Genomic DNA, 15,163 nt, shown 5'->3' with positions numbered 1-15,163 from the left:
TTGTTCTAACATCCAATTATTTTTCTCACAGTCCATGGTATGTGCAAAGCTCTCCTCCAGCACCACATTTCAAATGAGTTGATTTTTCTCTTATCCGCCTTTTTCACTGTCCAACTTTCACATCCATACGTAGAGATCGGGAATACCATGGTCTGAATGATCCTGACTTTGGTGGTCAGTGATACATGTTTGCATTTGAGGACCTTTTCTAGTTCTCTCACAGCTGCCCTACCCAGTCCTAGCCTTCTTCTGATTTCTTGACTATTGTCTCCATTTTGGTTAATGACTGTGTCAAGGTATTGATAATCCTTGACAAGTTCAATGTCCTCATTGTCAACTTTAAAGTTACATAAATCTTCTGTTGTCATTACTTTAGTCTTTTTGACATTCAGCTGTAGTCCTGCTGTTGTGCCAAGCAAAAAACAATTTGGGTGTGTGAAGAAAGGCCTGTGGTGAGTGTGGCTTGGAAACAGGGGGTGTTCCTCCACGAGAGTCCCAAGGGCCAGAAAGAGGAGTGAGGGCTAGGACTCAGATAGCCCATTCCTGCAACAGAGCCAGGGAAACAGGCTGCCTTCCTCCACAGGGTTCTCGGCCTGCAAAAAGGCCACACCTGCTCCTTGTCTCCCAATTCCTCTGCACGCACCCCTGACCAGAGCTTGGAAAAGTTACTTTTTTGAACTACAACTCCCATCAGCCCCAGCCAGCATGGCTGGCTGGGGCTGATGGGAGCTGTAGTTTTAAAAAAGTAACTTTTCCAAGCTCTGCCCCTGACTCATCCTTCAACAAAAGAAAGTCCCGCTCTGCATCTTGGGATTGATTGCACACGAGATGTAGGTAACCAGCTGGAGATGTAACCGGGGGAAGGAGAGAAATTAAGAGCCAGTCTTTTCTAAAAAAAGATTTATTCCATAAAATCTTATTGAAAGGAAGACAGATATACAATGCAATGATTTGCTCTACAGAGAGATATTTTATACACCATGAAAAAGCAATTCTAGCATAGAGTGCCTCACACACCCACTCATTGTCTGCAATAGCTTCCTTCCCTGCACTCTCCTGAAGAATTGCTATTCCAGTAAAGGAGAGGAACTTGTAGTCCAACAATGTCTGGGAAGGCCCCAACTCCCATCATCCCTGACTACCGGCCATGCTGCATTACAGGGTCTAAAGGGTCACAGGATCTCAGCCTCTGCATTACAGGGTACAGAGCCAAACTTCATCCCTTACCTCACGGAAAATATTCTCGTCAAGTCAGTGCTCAAGTACACAAAGGATTGTGGGGAGTGAGAAATAGAGAGCAAAAAAGGTCAACTGGAATAGGGGTGGAATGAGAGTTTTGAGGTGCAAAGGCAAAGGTCGGGTTAGCTATGCCTTGTGTCCCTAGGATCACCAGTAAGGTGAACATACTGGGCCAGGGCTCTTGATTTAAAACATCAGGGATGGGGTACCTTTGATCTCAGCCAGGATGGCCAACACCCAGAGGCTATGGGAGTTGTAGTACAAACATACCTGGAGGAACACAGGTTCCCTCTCTATCCATACTTCCACCACTTTGTAGAAGAGTGTTCCAGGCAATACAAGCTTTTCTCATTTGTGCATAGGGGAAAAAGAGGATTGGATTCCAATCAAGTTAGCTGCACAGTTCCACATTGAAATCAATAGTACTTAAGTCATGACTAACTTATTCCTATTAATTTCAGTGGGCCGGAGGCCCTAAATTCAATTAATCCAGATCCAACCTAAGGCCTGCTGAAATTCCTTTTTCTGTATGACTACTGAAAATACAGAAGCCCTTTCCCTTCTCTTTCACCTGGTCATCCTACTCAACAGAAGGTTGGGCAACGGGGGAGGCAACAACAGTATAAAAATGTAAAGGCCTCTTCTCAAGGTGAGGAAGCACAGAATTGCATGGGACATAAGTCTTCAGCGATATGTGTGCTGGCTAGCCATTGATACGGTGTCACATTCTAGTAGTGTGTCCTTTTTGCAACACAGGTGAGATGTGATGTGCAGCCAAACTAGTGATCAAACACAGAACCACATACCTACCTCAGTCTTCCCCAAGCTGAGCGGCCTCCAGATGATGTTGGACTACAATTCACATCAGCCTCAGCCAGTGTAGCCAATGATCAGGGATGACGGGAGTTGTAGTCCAACAACATCTGGAAGGCATCAGGTTGGAAAGCTAACCTACATTAACATATATCCAAATATCATCATCTCATGTAAGTGTGGCACACCCTACAACCCAGCAGTGGCTTGTTGACACCATTCCAAAACATTCCATAAAAGCTGATAAAGGGATAACTTTTTTTTTAAGAAAAGGTCAGATTCCAGCTCTTTTCAAGCACATAAAATTTTGAATTTTCAGTACATTTTGCTGCCTAAGAAAAGGCAAGTTCCACTCTAATTTCAGAAAGTTTAAAAAGGAAGAAACCATGATTTAAAAAAGATACAATATATTCCATGCCATTTGCTTCCTGAAGGCAACTTGTTTCAGGCTTTGCAGTTCCCATTGAACAGGCCTAAATATGCAAATAAAAAAAATGAGGTCTCAACTTTACAACAGTTTGTTGTTGTCCATCTTTAAAAAACTTTAAAACTTTTTTTATCTCTAAAAATACAGCATATGCCATTTCAGAACTATACAATTCCTCTGCAGGATGTAAAATTGGTCAGTAGTGATTTTGCATATAAGTACATCAAAAAGTCATAAGCTACAAAAAAAAAAAGAAATCTCCAGTAATGTGTCAGTTTCCTGCTAGGACAGTTATTTAAGTTTCCTTTGTACAGACCAAATGCAGGCACACAAGTGTGCGCTCTCTCTCTCTCTCTCTCTCTCTCTCTCACTCACTCACTCACACACACACACACACACACCACACACACACACACAGAAACATACACAAATTTCCTGTTCCCAGGCTCCAAAGGCTGCTCCAATATTATCTCTTCCTTAGAAAAGGCCTATTAAACAGATCAGGACCTACTATTTACAGCAGAAAAAAAGGGAGGGGCACTGTCCATTCAGATGCTGGAGCTGTCCACATCTAATGTGAGTCAGGGCACCTGTCTACAAGCAGGGGGTATTGCTGATTCATCTGAGGTATAGTGTTTTCTGTTTGCTTTTCCCATTGTGATCTGATGGCACTTGAAAGAAATTCCTTCCAATGAAATGCTTCTTTTGGACAAGGTTCTGCCCACCCCCTCTTTCCATTTCCCTGAAGAAAGTCATTTCCTGGATATGTTCTGAAGACAAGTTTTGGACAAGCCTCAAAGGTTCCTCTTCAACTCCAAGAGAGGGTAAACAGCAAATGCTGCAGATCTTCTCCCTCCTCTGGCATATTGAATGGTATTGGGGTTTAAGAAAAAGAAGAAAGATTCATGGCCGATGAAACCTGCAACAGAGATTAAGAGAATCGCATCATATTTGGGAGAATGGCAACAGGCTTGGATAAATCTTTCTTTACATTTTGCATGCAACATCCAGGTCATGCCCTCAGCTCATGAACACCAGAACAGCGAAGCTCTCACTGCTAAGTGGCCCAGGCTACTCATCAAATACCATCAGCAAAAGTTGGAAAAGGGGCGTAGCTCAGTAGTGGAGCATCTGCTTTGTATGTTGAAGATCCCAGGCTCAATCTGCGGCATCTCCAGGTAGAGCTGGGAGAGGATGTTGCCAGCCAATGTAAAAAATACTGCGCTAGATGGACTAAGGGCCTGACTTGGTATAAGGCAGCTTCCTGCGTTTGTCTGGGTTGATGCCAGCTGCTCCCATCCCACGGTGTACCCACGGCCACATCCTGGGTTCAGCTTGCAGTACAACTTACATCAAACATGGGTAAGTAGTGGCATGTCGGAAGTTGGACAACGAACATGGGTTAACAGTGGCATGTCAAAGGCTCTACCCTGTACAGCGTGTAGGATGCAAGCAATCGGCTCATGAAAGATGAGGAATCTATGTGGTCAAGCTTCTTTCCCCCCATACCCTGCAGCAGTTATGGGAAGAGGACCTGAGCCTCTGGTTCAAACCTGACCATGGCAAGAAAGACTAGTGGGAATGCCACAAGCCACTGTGGTCCTATGGGGGGAAAACCCAATAAGGAAGGTGGGTGCCTCCTTCTTACGTACCGTGTGAACTGTTTGCTCTCTTCATGGACTTCCATTTCAGAGCTTTTGAACTCGTTCAGCTCCTTCCGGATGGCAGCCTGCATGAAGTGGGAAGAGGAGTCCTGTCAGCTCACATCTCAGCACCCCTCAGCTCTGTAAAGTGCTATCCAATCTGTGCTGGCACAATGCAGTAAGGCATCTCAGCCTTGTGCTTCTGCCTTACATCTACTTTATCCAACCAGGAACAGCCCTCCTGAACCATTGTCTGACATTTCCTCTTTGGATGCTCTGATCAGTAGCCAGAATCAGAGGAAGAAAGGAATGAATCTGGCCTAGAGCCCAGAAAGGCCCTGTGTGGGGCGGGGGGGATAGCCTTATGGGATTTTTCAATATGATTTATTTATTTACCTACATATTTTATTTATAGAAGACTGTTTATCATGTTTTTCTAATGTGTACATATCACTTAAAGTGGCTTCCAATAAACAGATCATAGTTTCCCAAGAAAACCCCAATATCAAAATACAAGATGCAACCAAACCATAATAAAATACACTAAAATACTATGCATAATAGAGACAAGGCAGGACAGATAAAACAATCACTTTCAATAGAACATCATGTTCCACAATTTGGGCTTCATTAAGTTCCACAGTTTGGGTGCAGCCACTGAGAAGGCCCTAACTCTGGCCCCAATCAAATACATATGATTTTTTGGTGAGGCATTTTCGTATATGCGTATAAGGCTAAGTTATGCATCAAATGATCTAGCTGGCTCTATTCAGCATTTTTGTGGTCAACATAGCATTTGGTTCCCCTTTTCAGTTTACCATAGGAAGCCTCAGTATGAAGGGGTGCAGGGGAAGGTGGATTGATGGCCTTTGCAGAAGTCACGAGACGCAGCAGGAAAGGGAAGGGCACAGGGAGGATGTTCCTCACAGTCCAGAGGAAGAGAAGCAAGAGAGGAAAGCCCTTGAAATTTCACACACATGCAAGACTCAGCTTTTAAGACGACGAAGAAGATGATGAATATAGCACTCTCGAGGTGTATGGCACTTTTACAAAGCACAAGAGGACAGGCCCCTACCTTGAGAAGGTTAAAATCTTATTGGGGGGGGGAGAGACAAATGGAAAGGAGATGAGGGCAGAGACTGGCAGGGGGGGAATGTGCATTAATTTCAGTTATGCATACAACAGGGCAATGACTAGCAAGGAGATGAGAAGCTTGTGGCTCTCCAGGTGTTGTTGGGACTACAATTCCCATCATCCCTGAACACTGGCCATGCTGTGTGTGACTAATGGGAGTTGGGGTGCAACAACATCTTGAGGGCCAAAGGTTCACCATCCCTAAACCAAGGGAAAACAAGGAAGGGAGATGGGAGACACAGGTAGAAGGTTCCCCCCTCCCCAATTATACACAGTTGGACTTCATTACTGTAAGGACTAAAGAGGAAAGGGCAGGTGCCATCATACAAATATCCTGAAAAGCATCCTCAAGGCCGCAAGGGAGAAAAGGTGAATTTTCCATAGGAGGTGGGCCATCACTGTGGGTAATAGTTCCACCTATCGTGCGAAGGCAAGAATGTTTTTTGAAGTCAAGACTAGGGGCGTCAGGCCCCTCCCACTCCCCAGTTCATTCTTGCCTTCTTTGAGCAAGGGGGATCACTGGCAGAGATGAAACGGGACAGGAGTGTGGACAGGCTGGCTGGGCAGAGAGAGTTTTCCCCTCTCACCTTGTCAGCAGGGGTTAATTTTGTCCATGGCTTGTCTGCTCTCCTGTCGTAGTCCTGGGCATCTGTTACCTCCACATATTCATGAAACCTCAGGATCTTCCTAGCCTGCAGTTCAGCCACAGTAGGCCTTTGACTAAGCTGAAAGGCAGAAACGGAGAGAAAAAGAAATTCTGATTTGCAAGTTAAATCACATGGTCTGCTATGCAAGGCTTAAAATAGATTCTGTCACAGGTCATGCACCAAAACAACATCACAAGTCCTAGTGTGGCACCATTATACCCAGGGCATTGCTCCAGTCCAGCAACTTGGAACAGGCTTAACCACACAGGTGCAGCTATCCTGTTGCAAAGCCTCCCAATAATCAGATATGGACAGAAGAAGGGTGTGGCACAGGCAGGATGGGTGAGTGGCTATATGAAGAGTAATCTCTCAAGTCAACAAAACCAATGTTGCCTTTTGCAGCAGTGCAACTTTGCAGCCATAAAGCAAGGATTAACAACAACAAAACCACCATGAATATCAAATGCCACCACCCAGGCAAAATTCCTAGGATGCTGACTGGCTTGCATGGGTAACAGCAGTGGTGCAACTGCAGCAGAAGTGGTGTTCTAATTGACTCCATTGCCTTCCATCCAGTTCTGGTGTGTCTCGAGCACTACACCTTCTGAGCACAAAAATGAGGTTTTGCTCAACGTATACAATGCACTATGCGTACAAATTAGCAAAATCCTAGTTCCATGCTCAGAATAAACCATGGAAATCAGGAGAATTTGTTTAGGTTTTAGGTTTATTAAATGTGTATATCAGCTCCCAAAGTGACAACCAACGTAAACAAAAATACAATTATAAAAATCACACAAGCAAATTAAAAAACAGATTTCACAGAATCGTATCATTGGTGCTGCCCAAATACTGGGAAAGCAAAAACATCTTTGCCTGGCACCAAAATTGTAAGGTTGGAGCCAGGCAGGCATCCCTGGGGAGAGCATTTCATAAACTGGGAGGGGGCCCTACAAACAAGGCCCATCCTTTTGTAGCCTGTAGGGAAGGGGCCATAGCTCAGTGACAGAACATCTGCTTTGCATGTAGAAAGCCCCAGATTCAATCCCTGGCATCTCCAGGTGGGACTGGGATAGACTCCCTGCCTGAAACCTTGGAGAGCTGCTGCCAGTTAGTGTAGACAATACTGAGATAGATGGACCAATGGTCTGACTCAGTATAAGGCAGCTCCCTATGTTCTCCTGTTCCTGTGTCACCCGCACTCAGAAAAGGGCCTCAGATGACAATCTCAGTGTTAAAGCAAGTTCATATGGGGAAAGGCAGTCCTTTTAGGTATAATGGTCCTGAGCCACATAAGGCTTTAAAGGTCAAAACCAGCACTTTGAATTGGAAGCAATTTGGCAGACAGTGCAGTCGGGCCAGAACCGGAGTGATATGCTCACGCCTTCTTGTTCCAGTTAACAATCTAGCCACCTCATTCTGCACAAGCTTATTCTACTTCCCTGGTAGGTTTTTTTGTAAAGGATTCAAAATAGGTCAAGGCTAAAGTGAACTATAAAGAGGGCCAGAAGAAAAATTCAAAAATAGCAATTTAAAAAAAACAACCCACCATGCTTGCAACCAGAAATGGTATATATATTAAATCATTTTATGCCAAGTCAATATGGTTTGAGTTTTTTCCTATCATAACTTTAAAGAAAATAATAGAAAAAAGAAGCAGCACAGAATTCTTGACACCTTACTGATCCAACATCACGCCAAATGCCAAAGTCATTGCCACCATATTCCTGGACAGAACCCCAGAATAAACCCTATGGCATCTGACCCATGTTTAGCATGCTTCTACAGGTCACCACCCACACAGAGTTCTATAGCAGATGGGAACAACATGTGTGATATTCCAATACCTTTCTGGTGAGCCTCCGCTTTATTTCCCTCTTTTCAGCCTGCCGGTCAGCCTCATTTTTTGCTGCCAAGAAGAAAAGAAAAAGTTTCATGATGTTTAAAACGTCTCTTTACTCCCAATATAGTTTAGCAGGAATAAATGAATAAAGAAAAGACTGCAATAATTGGCCTATTAATGATACAATCTGCTGAACCAAGTTGCTTCCATAGGATGAGTCTTTTGCATGCAGGATTTGTTAGGAAGTTAATGTGTATGTGTGCATTTGATATTATATAAATATAATACAGGTGCCTGCATCCATCCACACCCTCCAAAATTCCTTATAAATCAAAATACTATTCCTAGGTAAGCAATTTGATTCATGTATGCCTGATTTTACTTTAAATTGCTCATTCCCAGCATGAGATACTTTATTAAATGACTCCTGATAAATCCAAATAGAGGAAACAGACTAGATTGGACAGAAATGACTTGGGCTCAATCCAATACACACTTACCTGGGAGTAAGTCCCATTGAACCCAATGTAGCTAACTTCTGAGTAGACATGTATTGGATTCCAGCCTTGGCCACTGTGCTCTGGTAACTTCCGAACTGGATTATTGCATTGTGCTCTACAAAGGGCTGCCCATGAAGAAGACTTGGAAACTTCAACTGCAGCAGCCACATTACTAGTTGGATTACTAGTAATTACTAGAATTCATGTAACCCCTGTTCTAAAACAGTTGCATTGGTTGCCAGTTTGTTTCCAAGCCCAATTCAAAGTGCTCATGTTAATATTTAAAGCCTAAATGACTTGGGCGCCAAATATCTGAAAGACTGCCTCCTTCCCTACAGACCCTCTTGATTGTTGAGGTCAGCAGAGGGGGCCCTTTTGATAGTTCCACTGCCCTTAGAAGTTTAGGGGGCTGGGCCCAACAGAGGGCATTCTCTGTGGTGACCCCTAAGTTGTGAAACTCCCTCCCCACCAAGGTGTGTCTGGCAACTTCACTGTACAGTGTTAGGCGGATGCTGAAGACACACCTCTTTACCCTGGCCTTTGATACCTGAGACATTTTTTTTAGGATCCACCCTATTTTGTCATTTTAGGTTATTTTTAATGCCATATTTTAAAATTGCTGTAACTCACCCTGGGACCTCTGGGTGAAGGGCAGGTAATAAATGTTAATAAGAAGAGACTTGGCTTCCACCATTTGCGGCCTGACAAACCATCGCTAGAATTACTGGGTTGTATTCAACCAAGTCTTCCTCAGAGCAGACTCACTGAAATTAATGAACCTAAGTTAGGTCTATTCAATGGGTCTACTCTGAGTTGGACTAGCATTAAATACCACTCACTGAAACACTTTCTCTACTGAAGACAGCCTAGAAATGTCAACTAGTGTAGAACATGGCAGTCTGATTTCCTGTTCCCCACAGTCTGTTATTCCCACACTGAAAACCTTAATTGGCTATTAATATGTTCCTGGATCCAGTTTACTGCAGGGTTTCTTATGGCTTGGGCTCTTTCATCTCCATAAGCCCTTCTCCTTAGATCTTCTAGGGAAGACTTTCTACATGTGTTGTCTCCTTTCTATCTTACGCTGATACGTCCCAGAAGGCAGGGCTTTCTCTATGGGAGAGCCACCATTATGGAACCCTCTCTCTTGGAGGCAGGGGAGCTCTTTCTTATTCAGCCTCTCGGCACTTTTTGGAAAGGTATAAAGATGCTCCCTCTTTCAGAAAGCAGTGGAAAGCTGGTTTTAACCTGTACTTTTAAATCTCTAATGCAGAGTTCCTCAACCATGGATCCCCAGATCTCGTGGGACTCCAATTCCTATAATCTGTGACCAATTACTAAGCTGGCAGGGGATGATAGGAGGCGCAGTCCAACAATATTTGGGGATTCAAGGTTGAAGACTCCGACACAGTAACACAGCTGCCTTTGTGAGTGATGCAGAACCTCCCCAACACCAAAAGAAAAAGAATCCTCTCAAGTATCCAAGAGCACCTGGCTATGGCTATCCTCTTCACCCACCTGATTGGTCCAAAGGTTTTTAGTACTCTATTGGGAAGCTTTATTACCTTATTGCCAAAGAGATTTATGAGCTTTATTACCCCCCACTGCCATATTCCTAACTGAAATGCTTTCATAGAATCACAGAGCTGAAGGGGGCTTGTAGACCATCTAGTCAAACTCCCTGTTCACTGCAATAAATCCAGAGCTAGAACATCCCCAGATAGCTTTCCAGTCTCTGCTTGATGACCTCCAGTGAGGGAAAGCGCACCACTCTAATAAGCAATTGTGTCCATTATTCCATTGCTCTTACCATAGAGAAGTTTCTTCCTAATGGTCAACTGATAATTGACCCTCCTGTAAGCCTATTTGATCTAATCCTGCCCTCTGTGGCAAAGGAGAACAAGGCTTTCCCTCTACCGTGTGGTAACCCTTCAGGTACTGGAGGTCTTAATGTGCTGTTGCTCAGCCATCCCCTATATCACCCTTGTCCTAGACTCACACAACCTCTAACCCATCCCTTTCTCTCTCCATCAGTGGGATTCCTTGCCTTCCCTTCAAACAAGCCACCTCCCCTTTGCCCCCTAAACTTCCTGAGCAGCAGAAGCAAAGTGGTGTTATTGGGGGCGGGGGGGAGTCCTCCCATGCAGAGAAGAGGTGTTAAACACCCTCTCCTCTTCCTACAACAAAAGACTGTTCCACCACCTACACTTGCAAGTGGCAACAACCTGCCCTATGCACCATTCATAAGTTGCAACCCAGATCACCTACTATAGCATTTTGTCCCCTAGGAATTTAAATGAAATGTTTAATGCAAGTCACAGGTACAGTGGCAAGAATGTCGCATGGCAGGAGTAGCAGGCAAAGCTTCTGCTTCACTGCATTTGGGACAGTGGCCAAGACAGAATGCCTTGCAACCAGAGTGCCACAGAAATGATCTGATGGCTAGCAAATAAGCATATGGAGAAGTTCTGAGCAGCTGTTACTTACGCTGAAGTATATTCCTTTGCTCCAATTCTTCAGCTGTTGGTCTCTGACTTAGTCGCCTAATTTAAAAGGGAGGGAGGAATCAGACATGTATCATTTTAGGACAAATGCACAAAAGAACACTCCGTCAGTGACTACAGCAAAAATCTTTTGCACTGGCAAAGTTTGCACATAATCTTAAGCCATGGTTTAGCATGACGTAGAACAGCCTCAGCGAGCCCAAGCAAAGCGTCAAGCTTTCACATTGCCCTCTCTTCCACCCCAATGGCCAGCAGAAGCATTGCTGCTCAACGTACTTTCCTTGTCAAAGAATCTTGCCTTAGCATTACATGTGAACTAGAAATCCTGGTTTAAAATAACAGTCAGCAGCTAAAACATAAGTTATGAAGTTGGCTTGTTTAGCAGCTGACCATTGCTGGTTTCCAACCAGGATTTCTGCTTCACACACAGTGCTAAACTGAGATTCTTTGACACTGAAATTAAACCAGACAGAAGTCCTCCTCCTAGCCATGAGGGAAGAGAAGTGGGTAGGGGGAGATCATGCAATCCCAATGCTTCAGTGGAACTTACTGAGGCTCAGCTATATTGTGCTAAACCATGGTTTGGAATTATGTGCAAACCAGCCCATTATTATGTGCAAACCAGACCAATGAACTAATATTTATTAAATAGAGGTAGACTGGGAAAGATCTCTACTAAAAAGGCTTGTTGGAAGAGGAAGGTCTTCAGTAGGCTCTGAAATACAACAGAGTTGGCACAGACACAGTAACTATAGGAGGCCCTCACCCAAAGGATGATCAAATAGGTATATAAGGGGTGAACTGACCTTTCAGGAAATGACAAAGAAGTGTTTAACACCTTTTCTGAGAAAATCTTTGCACCATATTAATAATGTAAAGATACAAGAGGCGGAGGGGATATGTTCACACCATCTTTCCCAGGACATCCCCCAAACAACTGGCCCAGTCCACAGTTAGGTCCTGCAGGTCACAGGATCAGCTTCCAGGTTCTGTTGCAGATGGAAGCCAATACCTCATCAAAGAGTTACTACATCTACCTGAAAGGTTTTTTGTGACAGTGAGTGCTATAGAAATTGGGACCCTTGTGAATAAGTGCCCTCAGCCTTCCACTGGAAGCAGCAGGTTGGAGCCTTCTTCACCAAAGGATCGATCTGTAAAGAAGTGTCCTAGCTTGCTTCTTGATAAGTCAAGTCAGGGTGCTTATTCTCACATAGATTTCACAAGGGAGGGAAACTCGTCTTCTTGCTCACAGATAACATCTGTGCTGATGTGCAGAACAATAGTTTGCTCTTTTCTTCCTTGTCTCAGAAATAAATCTGGTGCCACACCTTGACTATCTCAGCCTATGCAGCCAGAGATAAGACAGGGTAAAAGAAGCACAAAGAAGTTTAGAAATCCATTCCAGACATTCAGCACCTTCCTCTTTAGTAGCTGCATTCCAGCAGAGAGAGACACCCTTTCAAGCAACGATGAATTTAAAAAGTGTTCAGAAACATCAGCTGGTTCAGAATGCTACAGCCAGACTACTGACTGGGGGTCAGTTATAGGGACCATGCGACTCCCTTGTTACAACAGCTTCACTGGCCACCAGTTTGTTTTGGGACACAATTCACAATGCTGGTTTTGACCTATAAAGCCCTATATGACTTGGAACCAGGTCATCTGAAAAAACTGCCTTCTGCCAAATTTATTTATTGTCTCTCATTTGCAGATTTATAAACCGCTTCACTGCCAAAAGCTAGAGAAGCGGTGTTCAATAAGTATGAGCCTGCCCAAATGTGAAAATCCTTAGGACGGGCTCTTCTTCCTGTGAACGTCTGAAGGATATTTGATAGGAATTCAAGAGAAAGTCTTCTTGGTGGCTGTTCCCAAGCTTTGACACTCCTTGTCAAGAGAGGCCTACCTCTAAAGACCTTCCATCAATAGGCAAAGACATTTTCATTTAGACAGGCCTTTGGCCCCTAACTTGCACATTAACTGTAGCTGTTTTTAACTAGTTGCTTTTATTGGTACCTTACCTGCCTACTTGTTTTTGTACTTTGCATTTCCGCCTTTGTCAATCTGGTGCCCTCTAGATGTTTTGGACTACAACTCCCACCAGCACTAGCTGGCATAGCCTGATGGAAGTTGTGGTCCAAAACATTTAGAGGGCATCAGGATGGTGAAGGCTGTTGTCTTTTATTGCTGTCTTTACCATATTTTATTGTACTGTATTTGTATTACTGCTGTTAGCCACCTTGAGCACCATTTGGTGGGAAAACAGGATATAAAATTTAACAAACACATAAACAGCAGCATGTCCAATGGCTTTGATTTTAGGAAGCAGGGGGCCTGTCCTGGTACTTCCAATACAGGCAGGCCAGATGTGCAAGATTCTTTAGCCTGCTTATTCATAAGGCTGCCTGGGACCAAAGCAGGTTGGGTGGTTGTACTTATTAGCAGTCCAGAGGGAGACACAGCAGCTTTGTTTTACCTGGGACCTTCCCCGTGCTCCCAAATACAGGCTACAGGCCCTAACTGGGCCTCATGCACACTTCCTGCCACCCTTCCTACCTGATCAATGTCGTCCCTATCTGCTGGCGGATTTCATTCCACTCTTCTTTGCTCTTCCGAGGAAACGTGTTCTCTTCTGGTAACTCTTGCTGGGGGGCCATATTGCCCAATTTCATGGCTAAAGTATCTTTCCTCCTGACTTTGTTGGCTAATGCAGCTTTGAAGAGAGAAAAAGAATATTTCATCACAATAGAAGCAAGATGAATGCCACTTTGCCAGCTATACCCCTACTTCCAGATGATATTATTATTGTGCTTACACATGCAGCATCCTTAGAGTCATAAAGGGGGAGGGATGTGCCACTGTGGCAAAGAAGTATCTGCTTCCAATGCAAAGCATGTACAGAGATAGGTTGCCTTTTTGAACCCTTACCAGCTCAATGATTCTGCACCTTAGGGCTGAAGTACATGTCGCTTTAATATGCATGATGTTGTTTTAAAAAATGCAGAGTGCATCAGCTGGGTGGGAGGGGTACTAATCATTAATGGAACCAGGGCAGAGGTGTGTGGAAGAGGAATATTTAACCATTTCCTTCCTGCTGTGGCCCTCAGGAAAATACCTATCCAGAAGCTAATATTTGCAGTGGAGAGGGGGAAATCACATATTGACATCTGTGGGGGATTTTGTGCTCTGATCCCATTAATTATCACTCTTCCATCCTAAGACAATCTGCATTAAAAAAAATCCTACACATTAGATGCAAAGAGGCATTTTTAATGCCACATATACTTTTGGCCCTCGGTGGGGTTAGTTCTATCCCTAAGTGTGAGCCTTACTGTTATGGCTTTCATCTTCATCATCATCTTCCTTCTCCTCCTTGTACAGAATAGGTCCCTCGGAGTCTGAATCACTTGGCCCCTCCTCTTCATCCTGCACTGTCTGGAGTATGAGCCTCGGAATGACTGTAACAGTTGGGGCATCTCCAATGTAAACACGGGAAATGGAATGATGCACATCCTCTTGGCCACTTTCCTCCTCTTCATCATCGTCTGGACTAACAAAATGGCACACAATTATGATTTTTAAATTTAAAAAATATTCCAGGTCAGCCTTCCTCAACTATGCAACTGCGTGTATGTTGGCTTTTAGGCACAGTACCTAACATATCACGCTATAGCCCTTTCGCTTGGCCTTGTTACTTAAATTGTGGGATTCCTTCCTCATCAATATACATAAAGGGCAATTAACCTAGAGCAGTTTTCCTCCAGCCTGGTCCCCTCCAGATGTTTTGGACTAAGAGTGCCATCACCCCCAACCAGCATGGCCAATGGTAAGGGCTGAGGGAAGTTGTAATCTAAAACATCTGGGGGAGGGATATGAGGTTAGAGAAGGTTTCTCTACATTACTTGCCCTTCATGTCCAAAGGTCAGGGAGGAATCCCTAAATTTACCTTAAGTACCCATGCTGCTGAACCAAGGCCAAGTGAAAAGGCCATAGCATGGTCTGCTAGGTAGGCTTAAAATCAGTATGCCCGCAATTATGAATGTCAAAGGATCCAGAGGTTTTTAAGTTTCTCTCCTGGGATCAAAACATTAATTTGTAATATCATCCCATTGCCATTAACTACTACGGAGGTAACACACACAGTGTTGGGGGCCCATCCACAGCAACCAATGGAAGAGGGTGGGCCATGCTTATTCTAGATGGACACCACCCATTCTCCTCATCTTGTCCCTGTTAGAGGCAATTATTTCAAAAAGTGGTGCAGGGGGGCAATCGCCTTATCTTCCTCTCTATTCACCACATCTCCAGTGAGGGGTATTTTGTTCGGGAGGGTATTCAGCAATACTTATCACAGCAGGGCTGTATGCATTCTGCAACCATTTCTGTGCAAGCACAGAAACTGATAATAGGCAGAAG

General features: G+C 44.1%; 1 protein-coding gene across 10 annotated transcripts in view; it reads right to left on the bottom strand.

The window, feature by feature from the left end:
• Positions 1-885: 885 nt before the first annotated feature.
• PHACTR4 (phosphatase and actin regulator 4) overlaps positions 886-15,163 on the bottom strand; it is a 118,308-nt gene continuing 104,030 nt past the window's right edge. For all 10 annotated transcript variants that reach the window (XM_061596285.1, XM_061596292.1, XM_061596287.1 and 7 more), the window contains 7 exons: positions 14,080-14,297; positions 13,304-13,460; positions 10,734-10,789; positions 7,751-7,812; positions 5,844-5,981; positions 4,132-4,208; positions 886-3,398 (listed from right to left, as the gene is read on the bottom strand). In XM_061596285.1, the coding sequence (XP_061452269.1) occupies positions 3,383-3,398; positions 4,132-4,208; positions 5,844-5,981; positions 7,751-7,812; positions 10,734-10,789; positions 13,304-13,460; positions 14,080-14,297 (724 nt within the window). In that variant the 3' untranslated portion in view covers positions 886-3,382. The remainder of the gene's footprint in view (positions 3,399-4,131; positions 4,209-5,843; positions 5,982-7,750; positions 7,813-10,733; positions 10,790-13,303; positions 13,461-14,079; positions 14,298-15,163) is intronic.

This window comes from Rhineura floridana, chromosome 15 (assembly GCF_030035675.1).
Source record: "Rhineura floridana isolate rRhiFlo1 chromosome 15, rRhiFlo1.hap2, whole genome shotgun sequence".
In the NCBI taxonomy this organism is placed as follows: Eukaryota; Metazoa; Chordata; class Lepidosauria; order Squamata; family Rhineuridae; genus Rhineura; species Rhineura floridana.
The sequence above is the reverse complement of the archived record's forward strand: the minus strand, read 5'-3'. Positions and strand labels throughout refer to the sequence as shown.